The sequence below is a fragment of the Triturus cristatus genome, chromosome 4_2 (assembly GCF_964204655.1).
Source record: "Triturus cristatus chromosome 4_2, aTriCri1.1, whole genome shotgun sequence".
Lineage (NCBI taxonomy): Eukaryota > Metazoa > Chordata > Amphibia > Caudata > Salamandridae > Triturus > Triturus cristatus.
The window spans coordinates 435507084-435525374 of NC_140586.1; the positions used below are offsets into that span (position 1 = coordinate 435507084).

The 18291-nt window shown below is 42.7% G+C and overlaps 1 protein-coding gene across 2 annotated transcripts in view; it reads left to right on the forward strand.

Annotated features, from left to right (window-relative positions):
- The window catches only part of LOC146834533 (uricase-like), a 210604-nt gene extending 206311 nt beyond the window's left edge, over positions 1 to 4293 (forward strand). For both annotated transcript variants that reach the window (XM_085601928.1, XM_085601927.1), the window contains exons 7-8: positions 433 to 516; positions 3306 to 4293. In XM_085601928.1, the coding sequence (XP_085458054.1) occupies positions 433 to 516; positions 3306 to 3380 (159 nt within the window). In that variant the 3' untranslated portion in view covers positions 3381 to 4293. The remainder of the gene's footprint in view (positions 1 to 432; positions 517 to 3305) is intronic.
- Positions 4294 to 18291: the final 13998 nt, after the last annotated feature.

Genomic DNA, 18291 nt, shown 5'->3' on the forward strand with positions numbered 1-18291 from the left:
AAATGAACTTTTGATGTAGGCTAGTTTGTATGCTGTGCAATGATATTCTATGTCACAGGGAAATTGTTCTAAATACATTTTCAGAACGAACAAGAGTGAACATGCAAACAGGAAAGGAAGCAATGAATTAACAGACTCTATATAAACGTAATTTATTGTTTGGTAGTTACTGAGGAATATTTCAAATGAGAGAAAAAAATATTGAAGTATGCAGTCATGGACTTGTACCAAAAAATAAACGGCAAATGCGCAGCCATCCAGCTTTCGATTGTACAGGACATCAAATGAATTCTAGAACATGATGGATAAATGTAGCAGATGGATTCAGCTGCAGGATTTTTAATGAAGGATTTTAGAAAATTCAGCCATTCATAATTTAAACCTTTAGATAAATAAGCTTCAGAGATAATCAGTCGTATTTTCCTTTTGCAGATTGAGGAAGTGGAAATTATTTTGCCAAATAAACATTACTTCAACATAGACTTGTCAAAGATGGGACTGAGAAATGACGATGAGGTAAGGATAAGATTACTTGACTAGGACCATAAGTACTACGTGATTATTCTGATGGGTATGCAACAAGGATGACAGGATATGAATTATGTTATTACTAGTATAAGCAACAACAAACCTTCACAAGAATCCCTAGCATATGACACTGAAATGGGGATACTAACATTGACAAAGTTGAAACTATAATGATAAATATTTGCGTTTATGTTGTCTTGATTTATTTATTTCAACTGGAATATGAGCTAAGCATTGAATGGAACAGCTATTTTTAGACACGCAGGGCCAGATTCACAAAGGTAACTTACACTTTTGAGTTAATTACTACTTTTTGGAATTCACAAACTCCGAGTGCAAGATACTACTAAAAATAAAAAAAAGTTGTAAATCCAGCACTAAACATGACCAACCACAGTTACTGTAACACCCTCCCATAGACCGTAATAGAGGTAAGGACTAAAAATAAAGCCCCATAAGAAATAATGCTAAATTAAATTAAATTAGTTAAAATAGTTAAAAATATTCTTACATATTAATGAATGCTAAGAAAAATATATAAAAATAGTACACATTCTTTAATTATGAAACTATTTTGAATTTAAAAAAGAATGCATCAGTAAAAGTTATTAAAAAATAATTACATTTATTTTACCTAATTCTATACATCACCTTTAATCATATTCATGCAAATTAAAAATATTTTTCTCTTTAGGTGGAAATATTGTTTTTTAGATAAACTTCAGAAAAAAATAGAATTTAATTTAGCTTATTTTAGTTAATTAAAGTTTTAATTCAAAAATAATTTAATAGTGCTGTGGCATTTTTTTTTATTTTGTTCAAAGGTTGAAGTAAATGTATTAAATGGATTTACATTCATACTTACCATACAAATATGTGTTTATATTTATTTTTGCATTTAATAAACACTTTTTATTTGTTTCATTATACTTTACCATGTGAAGATCTCTGCCCCAATGGCAGACTTTCCTGATGCTATAGTATACGGAAAATTAGAAAATGTATTTAACTCAATAATAAATATTAAACATGTGTATATGTTAAATATTAGTTAAAAATATTTTCACATAATTACTTGAAATGCAGAATTATATTAAAAAAAATTCTACAGCACTATTAAATTAATTTTGAAGTACAAATTTATTTATGGAACTATATCAAATTAAATTAAAAAATAAATTAGATTTCTCAAGAACGAATATTAGTATGCACTAATAATTGATAAAAGTGATGTTCAGAATTAATTAAACTTAATTTATTATGTTTTAGAAAAAGTATCCTTAGACTTTTTTAAAATTCAAAATAGGGTTTTTCAAAAATTCTATAAATTAATAATATATAGCTAATAAATATCTGTTACCATTAATGTATATTCATTTGAACGTTCTACTATTTTAAATATTTTAATGTAATATAACATTATTTCCTGTAGGTTCTTATTTGAAGTCTCTGCTTCAATTAGTTTCTCAGAGGGGATGTTGCAGTACCAGTGGTTGGCCAAGGGTAGTGGCGGATGTTTTGTTTTTGCAGTAACTTACACTGGCAGTTTGTGAACATCGAACAGTAGTAAACGTACTCAAACGTGTCCACTTACTCAAAAGTGTATGTTAACTTTGTGAATCAGGTCCTCAAAGAGGAAAGTCTCAAAAGTGTATATAATAATGCAAGCACCTCCTTCCATCCATCCACACAACCTCCCGGACCATTCTTTAAAGATGAATCCATAAAAGCCACTTTGTTCATGATATCTTTATTCTAAACACATGGTATGGTTTTTCAAAAACTGAGGGATATGAAACTAATAAAAACTCAATCTTCAAACTTTAGCCTTGATCTGCAGGATTTCCTCAATCACTTAAGTGAAATGAAGCACAGTGCTAGCTGTAAAATGTATCTTTATGACATGCTGTCATACATTTCTCACTGATGTTTGCTCTGATTAAATAAGGCTCTGTAATATTTAGATAATTCTCAATTTTGAATGACTTGCTTTAAGGCTGATTGCCCTCTAGCATCAATACTTCCTACCCTCCTGAAATAGATCTCCATGCAATAATCTGCATAGCCACACTGGGATCTTGTGGTGCCGATCTGAGTGTGATTGAGGACAAAGTGAGGGTAAATATGTTAACTGGTTGCTTTTTGAATGATGCCATGATGCCTTTTGTTCACAACAGCCTGCTTTAAAATGAACGCTGTGTGCCACAAGCAACAGCACAACTTACTAAAGGGATGTGAAGTTACTGGTGTGTTTCTTCACTGCACCCTCGCTTTGTATAGATGTGAGGTGAAAAACTGTGGATCAACAGATCTAGGAGGACCGGGCTGGGAACAGCAACCAGCCCTGGCAGGTTGCTGCTCGACCGGCCCTGGGAATGGGAGGGAGGGTGGGGGGGCGATCAGTCATGAAGCACCGCTCCCAGCCCCCTGTAAGAAAAGCGCCCCCTGCAGCCACAAAACCAGCCCGCACCCCTCGGCCCACTGGGGAAATGCCCGGTGCCCACTACGCCCAGTCCGGCCCTGGATCTAGGCACTCTATTAACTTATTCTAGATCTCAGTTCATAAATCTCCTATGGCAATAATGAGGTGGGGTCTTTATAAACATCACAAACTGTGTGAAAGTAGTGATGAAGTCAAACTTTCTGGGGATTTTCTTTTACCCAAATGGCATTAATCTTTCCATTTAGTTTGATTTTGCATGCTAGCGTTCTGTCACGTCAGCTGTTTGTGACCCTCTTTTGAGAGGTTTTTTTTTAAGGGTATTCTTTATCAACAGGTGCTGCTGCCTGTGGACAAACCTGCCGGTAACATCACTGCCACTTTGAGAAGAAAAACACCATCGAAGCTATGATTTGAAGATGGAAGAGGACGTCTAGGCCTGCCTGCATCTGACCTCGAGAGCCCTTCTAGTTCAGGAATACATTTTTAAAAAATACTTGAATAATTTGAATTGTTTTTTCTACATATATTTCGGAATTATTACACTTACTGTTTTTAGGTATTCATGATGGAACAAAAATGGGATGTTACGGAAAATCACGAGATGGCAGCGCCTGGTACAATTCTGTTGCACATTGGTTGGCTGATTCAGCAATCTATATGATTAAAAAAAACAGTTTTGGGATGGCTGTCACAATCAAAGTAACTGAAAACCCGAACGACTTTCCCAGTCTGGAAACAGTGCTAGCCTAGATTGATGATGCCCTGAAATGTATTTCACTTTTTAAAATGTGTCTTCTTATCTCTTCTCTTTTACTTGTTTCCACTAGGGATCTGGAGTCTTTGTTTCAGATGCCCTCAAAAGCAAGACATTGAATGCTCGTCATTGCTACTCGTCTAGTTCTTATAAATCTTTGGGGAAAATAATTTTCACTTATATTAGAAATATTTGGGCAGCAGATGCAATATAATGTTAAATTAAACATGCTCAGAGCCAGTGAATCAAAACTAGTCTCATAACTATGTATGGTATTTTATATATCTTAAGGTCATATGCACGCATTGTAAAACTCCACCATCCCTACAGCCATTATTTATAGACTGATTGGATGAAATATTAGATTTATCTGCAGTATGAAATAACTATGTAGAGGAGTCTACAAGAATGTTGTTCAATGAAGCTCTGTGATAATTTTATTTAATTATTTATTTTAATCTTTTTTCAGATTTTTGTTTTAATGACTACATGCAATACTACATATAGAATTATGTCTCAAAATCAGATACGATATGAAATAAACAAACAAAAACCTAGCGAGATGTGATGCATTGCCTGCAGGATTCATTAATATATTTGGCAATTGTATTTGTTACATATACATACATTTTTACTGTAAAGTTTGCCAGAATCAAATTACGTATGACCCACTTCACTTGACATAGCAAAGTATGTGCATAACATGAGGCCATTGTTGGGAGTGACTGGCAAACTAAGTGCCTGCTGAGACACTAGAACATGTCCAACACGACACTCCCTTCCTCTAAAATTTTATTAAAAACAAAACAAATGTCCAACCTATGGAAATAAACTGTGCACATGGGACAACACTCAGTCTCTCGGTCTTGAGAGGTAGCCTACCGGTCAACGGTGGACAGGTGCAGCTGGGAGCACAGGGGCATCTCGGCACATGTCCATAATTTAACCAGCTACCAATGGGCATGAATGATGCGTCAATGGAATCTGGGTTCTTTGGCAGCCTGTCCATCGGATCAATGTCCACTTACATACTCTGGGGTGGGCCTGTGCGCTCTGGCGGTGATGCTGTTGGTGTCAGCCAACCTAACATGGTGCATCAGTAGCGTCAGTGGAGTCCTGCTATAGAGTCTTCTCTGGAGGGTACCTGAGCACTATGATAACCAATCTGCCAGGACTGGAATGGCATCAATGATGTTTAGGATGTTATGCTCCGAAGGCCATGTGCCTCCCGGTACCCTGTCGATGGAGCCGCTTCCAGACGACCTTTCATGCCAGGATCCCTGTGTGCGGGAATGTCTTTGAGGCCCTTATGCAGGGCTGCCATGATATCGTGTGGACTGTGCAGGACTGCTCATGGGCCGCATGGGGGCTGCTGCAGGATCACTGACAGGATCCGACGACATTGTTCGTGCAACCACCAGGGTAGGTGACTTAAAGGTCTGTGTGCTTGCCAACAGGAGACAGGAGGATATGGGCTGTCAAATAGGCCCTGGACACTTGGTCTCTCACTTCAATGGGGTGCCTCGGTCTCTTGGTGCTTTGCAGTGAAACGTTGCTCCTTGGCTGGATTGGATGATGCACATGGCAATGATATTGTGGTTGCCATTAGACCTAGACGCCAGGAGGTGATGATTTGCCTAGAGTGAGGATGACTAGCGGGTCTTCGCAGCCATGCAACTCTGTGTCTTTGCTGAGGCCATTCTTCACCTGTGGCATCTGCGGTCATGAGCAGGGATGCCTTTCAACAGACTGCGGACGCTCAGGAATTGGCAGTTTCACTGGGAAGTGTTTGGGAGAGATGTGGTTCGCGATTGTAGCGGATTACCTTTGGTTCTCTCATTGAGCTGTCTCCATGGACATTGCTTCGCCTTGGTGGATGACTTGTGTCTGCGGGTGCATTCTTGTCTTGTGGTGGTACGAGTCCTCGTTCCTCTCTCCACTTTGATCTTTCCAGCACACCTGTGTTTGTCCAGTTCTTCAGAGTGACAGGATTGTCACTCTACTTTTCAGTTCTTCCTCCGAGTCCAGTGGCATGCACCATCTTCCAACCAGGCCAACAGGCCTATCAACATTTAATGGTCTGCGGACCTTGCGGGCGAGACTTCCAGTCGCTCTTCTCTCTTCTTCCTCCTGGGTGCTATGTGGCGTCCAGCCACTTGTCCCATGTGTTCCCTCTTCAGGGACCTTCTTGAATCTCATACTCCAGATGTTCCCTCTTGTGGCTTCAATGGGCAGTAGGGAGCTGTGGTGGTGGCAGCATGCCACTTGGGAAAATGCAACTCTCCTCTTGCCTGTATTGGGCCACTGGCAACTCCATCTTGAGGCACTGTCGGGGAGGACACTGTGCCTTCTTTGACCCACTGTGGGGCTGGGCTTCTGGAGCAGAGATGAAGAGGCTCTACTTCCTGTATGTGGGTCATGCCAGGCCTTTCCTCCTCTCTCTACTCTGGAGGAGCGCTGGTGACACTGGATATTTGGGGTGTGGCAAAGGACAGGCAGCTTTTTGCTTGTATTTTGGTTGGAAGCAATGCCAGTCTTTCTCCTTGTGGCAGTCACTTTTCCTCGTAGGCTGCATGGCTGAAGATGAGGGTGAACGGCTGAGGCGAACAGTCTCCTTTCAGCTTCAGGCGGGGCTCCATATTTCACTCCTGGCAACTGGCCTACTACACTGCTCTCGATCCAATGAAGTTCAGGGGCTGCTTCGGTGGGTAAGTGTAGTCATGTCACTCATGCAAACGCGCTACAGGTGCTGTGGGGAGAGGTTCCCATTTCTGTGCAGCAGGGCTTATACTTTCTTGCCACACTAGCCTCATGCAGGGCACTTACTTGTCGGTTTGCTGGGTGCTTCAGCCACCATTCCACTCGGGCCTCGGCAGATTACCTGGGGCTGCAGGCCCTTAAACTCAAGCAGGCGCTGTGGGCATTTAGCTCATGCATCTTCACATTCAGGCAGATATTGATTCAGTCTTACGGTTAGCAGAGTGCTAACTAGTATAGGGTGAGGAGCCGAACTTGCATAGCTGCCGTCGGTGTGCTTGACTGTACTGTGCGAGGCCTTACATGCTAATTTCTGCAGTTGACTGCAGCAGGCCGCTTTAATTCCTGCCACTTCCAAGGCTGCAGCGTGGTGCAGTAATGGCTGCCCTGTGGCGCTACGGATGCTTCTCTTGGCAGTCTCTCCAGTGCTGCAGGCCATATCTTATCCTGTGGGCACTAACCTTGTCGATATGGGGGAAGTGGCACTCACAGGGGACACGGCCGTGGGCCGATCCACACTTCCCTTGCCTCTGCTCCTCTCACCTGTGGGCACTTGGGCTGCCATAGGGCGGATGCAGTCTTCTTGCTTATCACAGGCGTTGACAGGGTGGCAGGGAAGATCCACTTCTTCGGGTCTTGGTCGGCAGCGTCAAGACTCCTCGAATGCAGTGCAGGTTGCAATGTTTTACTCCATTTCATAGCTCTTGGCAGCTGGCACAAGGTGCAAGGGATGGCCTAGATGTGTGCTACACTCTCTCCATGACGAGCAGAAAAGTAGCTTCCCCCACAGATGCGGGAATCGACCCGCTCGTCAGCATTGTTGTGGGCCTTGGTACACATGCTGCTAAATGATTGACACAGACACTGAGTGCTTGGTTACTAAACTGGCCATGAGCACGTGCACCCAGGACATTTTTAGGTCTCGCCTAAGCTGAGTGCAAGCGTAGCTTAGAAGGGGACCTTTGGCAATCGATCACCACTTTTGCATAAACACGTGCACGTTTTGCATTGCTTTGTATTGCCATGCATGCGCGTTTGGCGTTTACCTTGTGGGAGCGAGCAGCGGAGCCATCTGTTAGTAATTATCTTCAAAACAGATGGTGCCACTGCTCGCTCCCTCAAGGGAAACGCTGTGTGTATCTGGTCCCCATGCACGTCCCCTCCACCCCACCTCCACAAGAGTGCGCGTCACTTCAACTTTAGCGGCCGCGCTTGTTCAGAGGTGCACCTTGTTAGACTTCTTCCAGTTCTTAGAGTTACAAACACACCAACCCTTCTAAGCTGACTGGTACTGCCCACCCCTTCCTGTTGGCTGCACACATATTGAAGAGAGACATCTGGAGAATACCAGATCTGCTCGTGGAATTTGATTATGAGGAGCCCACCCAGTGGCAGGACGAGCCCGCTGTCCTCTGTTCATGACTGCCACAGTTATCAGAGGTGCACATCATTCGCTCATGCACATTGTATGTATGGAAGCATTGCGTTAGGAGCATCACCTTCTTGTTCCGATATACACACAACATTGTTGAGAGAGGGTTACACCTGAACAAATAGGGAGTGCGCCTTGCATTGTAAAGAACCAGGTGTCATGTGTTGCAGGAAATGGTGTAACGGGTAAATCTCTACCTGGGGCGGGTGAAAACGGGACTCGTTCGAAGGTACAACCCACTTGTTCCCCTTATCTGTGGCTCACTAATCCAGAATATTAAAATACAGTAATGCTTTATGGGCATGATTAAGAGTCAAGATGATGTGAAATATTGATTTTTTTCAGGATTTCTGCGTTTCCCTGGACTTTGTTGACTTGTGTTGCATATCACTTGGTATTTGGCGTCTTGTTCTACAGTCTCGTTTTTTTCGGTTATGTGAGTTTATGGCTAATGTTCACTTATTTTCTGGAAGACTCTGACTTTTATTCCAACAAACCCGAAGCCGAGACTGCTTGTTGCTTCACTTTGGTACAGTGGATAAGATGATGAGATTAATCTACCCTATGATCATGTCCACTGGAATTATGCGGCAGGAGAGGGACAAATTATGTGCCAAGGCTGAGTAAATTATGCAGCAAGAAAAGGCAAGTTCTGCAGCATATTTTGTAACAGGAATACTTCATTAGTTCGTCATTTTTAAACTTGGTAACACTGTCGTTGCATTGGGTGCACCTCCTGCGTAGCAGTTTAACACCCAAATATACAACTAAGCAACAGAAAGGTGACCAGTCCGGCTTTTCAAAGGGCCTTCGATTGCACTGCAACACATATCGCTGCATTTATAGTAACTTTTCACCCGTGTGAGCTGCAAACAAATTATATTTTTGTTAAAATCTGACAATTGTTCGGCAACTGGGGTTATATTGGGGTTACATAATAAGAAAATAATTTGTTTCACTTAATACAAAAAAATGTTTCAGCAATGTGACAACGTGTTTGTGTTTGTCTCGAAAGTGAGGTGACTCAACCCATTACCATTTCTCTGTGGAAAGTTAGGCTTTACTTTTAAACACCTGTGCCAATTTCGTTATTTCAAAATGAATAGTGACCCAAATTCTGTCAATTGGAGCTACCTTTTGTTTATTATAACCTATACATTTTCAAAATGCTGCACAACATTCACAATGCTCTACAACACATTTTAAAAACGTTAACAAAGCCAATAGCTCTGTCTAAACACTTATAACGCCCCAAAGGCGAGACCTATTGGCTATGCCAATGCTTGTATTTGCATGGTCCAGTCACTCGTGACGCCTGTGGTGGATGGGTGTGGGGTGTAAGTGTGTCCAGTCATCTAGGGAGTTACTGTCAAACTATGTGCCTGCTGAGACCCTAGAACACGTCCAGCATGTTACTACAGTCATCACTTAATAGCGAAACAAGCATGCGCTACACTGTAGTCTCGTATATTTTAGCTTTCCATTAGAGTCAGTATTTAGGAGCAATTTGAACATGAAAAGTGCAATCCAAAAAAATGTGGTAAATCTGCAAGCGTGAAAGTGCTCCTCTGAACGATTACAGATTTAGAACTTTTTGGAATATACAAACATTTCCAGCTTTCCAGGGGTAGATCTGGAAACGCCATGTGACGTTTTTCAGAGCCTCCCATTTCTCCAATGAGATCTCTAAATAGTGTTCCTAATTAGGGTAATTTTAAGATTAATAAACAAGCATTTGCAATGCAATAGGTCTCGCATTATTAAAGTTTGAACTATTGGCATTGCTAAATAATGCAACACCAATAGCTCAAACTTTAATAATGCGAGACCTATTGCATTACAAATGCTTGTTAAGTTAATCTTGACAGAAGTGCAGGATTGCATTGTCCTGGGCACGCATGCATACACACACACACACAGAGGCACGCACACACACATGCTTCGACATACACAGGCAAACACACACACACAGATGCTGTCACATACACAGGTAAACATACACAGGCATGCACACCCACACAGATGTACACACAGATGTACACACACGCCTAGGCAGGCACACACACACAGATGCGCACACACGCCCAGGCATGCAAACACAGGCCCAGACACGCACACACACACAGATGTGCACACATATACAGGCACACACACATAGGCACGCACACGTCCCCAGACACAGATGCTTTCACATACACAGGCAAACACACCCAGGCATGCACACACACCCAGGCACGCATACACACACTGATGCACACACACACTGATGCACACACACACTGATGCACACACACACTGATGCACACACACACTGATGCGCACACACACAGATGTGCACACATACACAGGCACACACACATACACAGATGCGCGCACACACACACGCACACACACACACAGATGCATTCACATACACAGGCAAACACACACAGGCATGCACACATACACAGATGCGCACACACGCCCAGGCACGCACACACCAAACACACACACATACATTCATGTTTCCATCTGCGAGGCTGCGAGAAACAGTCAATTGCAAACTCAACAAGTAGAAACCCTTAGTGCACAATTTGCACCACAGCCGGGAATCCGTTTTGGATGCAAACTTCTTTTGGCAGCACATCGGAATGTACAGGGCCCTTGGGATACAGAAAGAGTCCATCGGAAAAAAAAGGGAAATTGTGCTTGTAATAAAAGAAACGACGAGCTACAGTGCGCACCAACAGTCTGGCTTTTTTGTCCAGCGTAGCTTGGTGTGAGAGCAGGTGTAAGTTAAGGGAACCGAGATGTCAGTCAGCATTATGAGAAGTAATCTGTGTGTCAGAAAAACACAGAAAGCGGACTTTGGACAGTGCGTGTTATCACAAACCCTGGCCTCTCTCCAGCCTGGCACTCCATAACTGCGCCTTCCTGGTAAACAGACTGAAGTGAACGATAGGTGCTAGCGTGAGAACCGACAAGGGAGACACGTGATCATTTTACAGCTGCCACCACTTCCCCAAAGCGGAAGGGAAAAATTTGATCTATCTGTTAGCGATGTCAAAGTGCGCTCACAGCCAGCGTAATTGCGATAAATATAATAAAAAGAAGGAAACGCGGAGCAAAAGGCGGGTAATAAATTTTTTAAATGTATCTCTTTGCCCCGACTGGGTGTCGCACCCCCCATCCAAAGCTAGTGTTGAGGGTCAAGGCCCCTACTGGTAGAAAGGCAGCCAGGGGCTTTGCGACATTTGCAGCTCGCATGGAGCCAGCAGGCTGGAGAGTAGCACGGACGGCTAGTAAGGGCGGCTGCAGGTATAGTATGTCTTCCCTTGGAGGGTGGTGTATTTTTTCTGAAGCGGTAAATGCGAGGAGAGCACTGTTTGACTGGCGCAGTCATTTCGAAGATGCAGAGGTGCGTCGCCCCTCCCTCCCCCCATCCCACTTTGGGTTCTTACTACAGACTTTAACAAGCACTCACCTGCAATCTCCAATAATTCATGCTAGCTGGCCGCACCAACACCAAACGAGAAGGCAGAAGCAAGCGGCGGGATCACTTTCGCAATCGCTTCAAAAACAAAGAAGCCCGCGACTGGTGCGCGCGCGCCACAGCGAGCCATATAGTTTCAATTATCGCGCCCGTGTCTGGGCACGATAATTGAAACCATATGGCAGGAATGCGCGTAATAGACACCAATAGGCCATGGGCGGAGCAATACGCCCGCCTTTGGCCGATTGTGTGCTATCTTAAAAACAAACACGCAGGCAAAGGCTAATAGCAGGCCACAAAAGTAAAAACACACGCACAAGCGTGTACAATTCCAGGGTCTGTTTCGGAACCCCGGACAAAAGGACCCTCGCTGCGCGAGCAGGGCTACGCACTGCATCGCTAGGCGCGAGACCTAAAAAGTACATGCAATCATAATGTGATATTAACCCCGTGAAAATACCCCAGGTTGGAAACCCTAAAACAGGATTATTCATTGAATACACGCTATAATGAATATCACAAAAATACTTATTTGTTGGTGGGGAGTATGACATTAGGCAGATTACTTCCTAACGAAAGAAAGTTCAAATACATTGACAATACAACCTACAGAGCATTTTAAAGATCTATTTCAACTGTTACCTTTATTACAAAAGATTTAAAAAATCACACTGAGTGAAAATGACAAAACGTATTTTGCATCATCTGTCAGAAATATATAAAGCCGATCAGATAGCAATTATAAAGTAGCAGTAACATTGGTCTTCTGTATCACAGCAAACACGTTTTTGCGGCACTACACGGTCGCTACTTGAGGGCTGTACATAATAACAATAAAGGAAAGGTATGTACATTTTATATGAGAAAGACTAAAAACTTGAAAAAATAAACCTTCTGTAGCAAACAATGTATTCCCAACAACATTGTTTACAGTTAAAAACATTGGCTGCTGGTGTCACGTGCAGGTCTTCTGGAGGCTGGAATTACCTTTCTTCGTTTGATTTCCAGGAAAGACCTGTTGCTCCGAAGTAGTTCAAATTCCAGGTGAATGTGTAACTAGATATTGGGACATTCAAAGGAGTTAAGTGTAGAATTCCAGTCCTCGGAGGAAAAAACTAAACTATCAGGTAACACAAATCTTTATAGGTATGGCTATTAGTTATCAATAGTCTTAGATGTAAATAAGCCTATTGATATATTCAAGGTAGGACAGTTCCAGCTGATTATTATATTGAACTATTGTACACAAAAATCTATGGCGAGATCACAGACATTAATTATGAATAGCGCTAGATATGTAAAAGTGCAATTTTTAAAGATTGAACATAATACTTATTTAAGGCTGCATCCCACTTGGTAATCTGAAGGCAAGCTATAAATAAACAACCAAACAAAGCTGTCTCACACCGCATTATGGCGGATGTCGCAAAACATTCAAATCATGACAGACAACCAGGTTATGGGGATATCAATAGTTTTGCAAACTGTGAAAATATAAAGGGAAGGTCAGCTCTAACTCTGCCCGTCACATTCATTATGACTCAAACATTCGTAAGCTAAAAGTGGGAAAGATGGATTGTTGTATGAAGGGAACAATTTGTATTTACCTTCAGTACAATTAAAACACCAAACTATGAGTTGGCTTGGTAAATGTAGGACTTCTTGGCACCCTGGATTAATGAAAACAATAGCGGATGATAGAGGATTTTATTGGTGAACAACATTGCCTACAGATATTAAGCAATATTGCTAGACATGTTTTGTTTCTGAACAAAGAAAGGGCCCACACACATAACGAATGAGTCTTTAGAATCCAGTACTGTTCCTCCCAGACCGCATCATAAAGTATCCATGGGCCGTATAGAATTACAAAGTTGTGCTGTCATTCTTGTAATTGCTGAACATTTGACTAAATTGAAATATTCTTTTGCATTACCTGGGTAAGCCTTTTCTAATAAGTTAACAAAGAAATTGCACATATTTTCATTCATTTAAATTGTGTAGCATGCTCCGATTAGAAAGACTACAACATTAATCAAAGCTATGGAATGGTTATTATAGATTTAATTGGGCAATGGAGGTTCATTAATATTAGAACATTGGAATGTTGAGATGATATATCCACATTGGCCTGAAGAGAAAATTCCAAGGAACAAACATGGTCACATCCAGCCCAATCAGCAGATGCAGATGGTGTGGCAGCCGGTAGAGTAACCGCAGCAGGAGAGCCAGATCCCAGGATTTCAAGAGCTGAAGCATCCATGCTGACTGGAGATAATAGCTGTTAGTTCTGCCATCCTTAGGGGGTGTTTCTCCCAACGTTTTGCCTTTTACCTCTCATTTTTGCTGGTTCTTTTTGTTGGCCTTAGGAATCTGAGCACTTTTCCACTGCTAACTAGTGCTAAAGTGAATGTGCTTTTCCCACAAACATGATGACGTTGGTGTATACCTGTTTGGCATGTTTGCTGTACGGGTAAGTCCCTTGTAAAGTGGTGTACCATATACCCAGGGCCTGTACTTCAAATGCTTCTAGTGGGCTACAGAGTGTGTCACCCACAGACCTAGCCTTTCAAACCTGTCTCAGGCGTGCCACTGCAGTGCCTGTGTGTGCAGTTTACTGCCACGTCGACTTGGCATATAAAACTACTTGCCAAGCCTTAAACTCCCATTTTATTACATATCAGTCACCCCTAAGGTAGGCCTTAAGTAACCCTATGGGCAGGGTGCTGTGTAAGTAAAAGGTAGGACATGTACCTTTATGTTTTGCCTGTCATGGTTGTGACAAACAGCCTACTTCATTTTTCACTACTTTGAAGCCTACCCCTCTCATAGGGCAGCATTGGGAATTCCTTAATATACTTTTTAGCTGTAATTCCGGATCAGAGAGGAGGAGCTTTTTCATGTTTGATATGTTTAGATTGATAATGATAAATCCTACTAACCGGTGAAGTTGGATTTAACCTTATTGTCTTTGAAATGTCACTTTTAGAAAATGGGCATTCCTCTGTACTTAGTGCTCCTTGTGCCTGGCAGCCTGTCTCCAATACATGTGTGGGTTGGGTGACAGCTACACTTTGTACATTCCTTCTAGACAGCCAAAAACACAGGAAGGTGAGGCTCATCTGCATTCTGAGCATTCATCTGCATTTTGATGGGTCATCCTGGGCAAGGTAGAATTGGAGTGGCTGGCACTTACACTTGAATAAGAAGTGTCCTGTCCACACACAAAGCACTGATTTACTATCCCGATGGTTAGCCTGTCAGACAGGACTGGGTTGAAAGGGATCACTGTGCACATCAGAGAGTTCCCTTGAAGTCATTCCCTAACATCAAAGACACTTTTAAATCTTGAACTGAACCTCTGTCAGAAGGACTTCTGTACTGCTTAAAGGACTCAAGTGGACTGCTTGTCCTGATGCCTCCTGCCCCCTGACTCTGCTTGCACGACTCTGCCTTCCCTTCAAGTGATCGCCAAGGACCTGCTGGCTTGCCTCCTGTTTTCTGATGTTTTAGGGACACAATATAGTTCCTACAATTCTGCTGGTGCTGCTGGACTCTGCCTTCTGTGAGACCTACCCTTGCCAGAGGTGTCCTCTCCAAACTCTGGGCCTCAGAAGTAGGTGCTGCAGCTGTTTTAATAAGAAACGGACAGATTGCATCAACTGCGTGAGAAATTCCTCTGCATCTCCCTTCGACTCCGAAGCAGGGGCTGCCAGACAACAGTGGTTCCACAGCCTGCACGGCTTGAAGAATATGCATTGCCTTCACTTCACCAAAATTTGACGACAATGCAGTGACCACATGGAAAAGATCAATGCATGGAGCCCTCTACGTCAACGCTTTGCTCCATCCAAGGCAGTATGCATCTTACTCGAGCATGTGCCTCTCGCTTGTCACGGGACCTGAGGGCTATCTTGCCACCCTTTTTTGTACATAGCGAATAGGGAGTATGCATCTCCCTTTAGCATGAGCCTCTCGCCTCTTCACTCTGTACCATTATTTACAGTAGGCAATCTCGCATCCCCAAGAGGCTCGCCAAGTACCGACTGGAGTGGCACTTTCTAATACGTTAGGTGAGCATTACCGCACTTAACGTAAGATTCTGAGCGTTTTTAATTTTTAATTTTATTTTTTAGATTTGATCACCTGACACGTACCTGCACCATGCATCCACCTGTGCATGATCACCAGTATGTAACGCAAATTGTTTGTCTAGTGAAGATGCATAGGAGGAGTCTCTGGCTCCTTTTCTTATTTTTAATGTATAATTTTGACTAAGTGTGCGTCTTAATGTACGCTGGTGCCTGTTTTGTTTCCTTTTTCCCTTTTCTATAGGCCGGTCCAGCATGTAAGAGTCTAGTTTTTCCGACACTTACTTAGGGTAGTTTTATACATCACTGTAAATAATTAGTATCACACCCTCACAATTTTGTAGATAGTTGTAATCACTGGTCCTGATGAATTGCCGCTGGATCCCCCTGACCTTGTAGGCATGAAACATGTTGACCACCGGAGCAGAGTAGAGTAGTCCCTGACCCATTTAGTCAAGACTACCGCCTCTCATTTCATTTTTAACAGGGTGGTTTACTGACCGAATAAAATCATTTATCCAGACTAACCAACCCCTTTTTAACCACACTCACAAACATCTACACCTTCCTGGCCCTCACTTGCACTCACCCTCGGCAAGGAACAAAAGATCTCCGCCAAAGAGCCCCATCCCTGGGTGCCCGTCGGGAATTGCAGCGCCGACCCGACGAGGAGCAAAACCCAGATGATGAAGCATGACACCTAGCTTGCTGGGTGTGTGAGGGTTTTAGTTCCACCAATGTGGGTTCCCCCACCCCACACAGTCCTATACCCTTCAGGCTTACCGAACATTACCCCCCACTTAGTCTAATTCCAAGGAGAGTGTGCTCCACACTCTCCTTTACCAATAGAGGAACTGTATACCCTTTCCATTTAACTATTTCAGGGCTTGTATACTGGACCTCATTAAATATAGCCCATCTGTCTTCAACATTTTATTCGTCCTTCATTTGATTGCGAGCCCTTGAGGTTCGGTCAGCCTGCCCATCAAAAACTAAATTAAAATCTCCCCCTAAAATAACCGGGGCAGGATACTGTATGAGGCATGCATTCAATTTTAAAATGGAACCCGAATCATCATCATTCGGGCCGTAATACACTGCGCACGTGAAAACCAATCCAGCTATAGATAGGGCCGCCACTAACCATCTTCCTGAATTGTCTGTTTCCCATTTCTGAACTTTAATCCCTCTATTCGATCTAAGAATTATAGCAACACCTCTGGTACAACCTGTCTGATGTGAACATAATATATCCTGAACCCACCCAGATGTGCGATAAGCCTGTTCACATAGTTTTGCCTCTAGGTGGGTTTCCTGTAACAAAATAAAATGGGCATCCGTACCCCTTAAGTACTCACAAACCCTCCGTTGTTTCCTGCTGCCTCCTAGACCGTTGACGTTCCAGGAGAGAAATTTTATCTTAACTGATCCACTCATACCGTCCTGATCTTACCAGACATCTAGAGCAATTAACATAAGGAAACAATCTTGCGCAATATGAGAACAATTTTACACATTTTCTAACCCTCCTATCCCCCTTCCCACACCCTCCCATGAGGAACCCTCCCTTCACACCTGGTGTTGAAATCGCCTCTTCAGGAGCCCAGACCCCAGTGGCGACAGCATGCAAAAATCACGCGAAATAAAACATAAAACAAAATAGGAGTTACCATCCACAAACATATTACTTCATATGCCAGTTATTCTTACAGCAGAAACATTTAGTTATATATTCCTAACACCTATCCCTATGTTCCATATTTTTGTTTATTTTATCTCATATCTATGTTTTTTTTTTTTTGTTTTGTTTTTTTTTCCTTTCTCCTCTTTATCCCACGTACCTCTCTCCTTCTGAAACAGTTTTTCCCCTCAACTATCTTATTTCATATTCACAGTCAATTCCCCTTATGTCCTTCTTCTTTTATCTTAGATAGGAAAATGTCTACATCCTCTGGCTGGCTAAAATTATACATTTTGTTCCTCCACATCACTTTCAGAAGAGCAGGAAATTTCATCTGAACTTGTACACCTAAGGATCTCAATTCTGGCATTCTAGAACCCAACTCCCACTGTCTCTGTGCAGTTTTCCCCCCAATGTCTGATCTAATTTGATATGGATGTGCATTATGGAGGAGACTAGTGTTAGATAGACATCTGCCTAAAATTAGTTCTTTCACACTATAGGTTTGGAAATTCACCAGAATCTTTCTGGGGACTTTTCTGTCTGGATGTAGTCTGAATGGATCCCTGTGCACCCTTTGTATTTCACTCTCCAATACGATATCGGGGCGGTCTTTCAAGACCCCATCCCTCAAGAGTTTACAAACAAAACCCTTGATGTCCCCTGTCTCTTCACCCTCCGGAATCTTCAGGATTCTGAGATTATTCCTGCGTGCTTGCATCTCCAGCCGTTCCATGTCCATTTCGAGAGACCGGTTCTGCGTTTTTAAAGTGCTAATTACCTTTATATTTTCTTGAACTGACTCTGACAATGCAGAAACTTTAAGCTCCAACGAGCCAGTACGGGCACAGATATCATCCAACCTAGACTCGAGAGTATCAAATCTATCATGGATGCTCTTTTGATTACTCTCAGAAATCTCGAATTTAGCCATAAGGTCATCCTTCAAAGACTTTAACAAGGAACCTAGCATACTCCCCTCTCCAACAGAATTATCCATCAAACCATCTACAGGCGGAATAGGTGAAGCCCCTGATGAGGGATGCGAGTTTTGGGGCTGGGATAGAGGTAAGTCACCTGCCAAAGACTGGGCCCCACCACTACCATCACCCTCCGTAACTAACATATTCTCT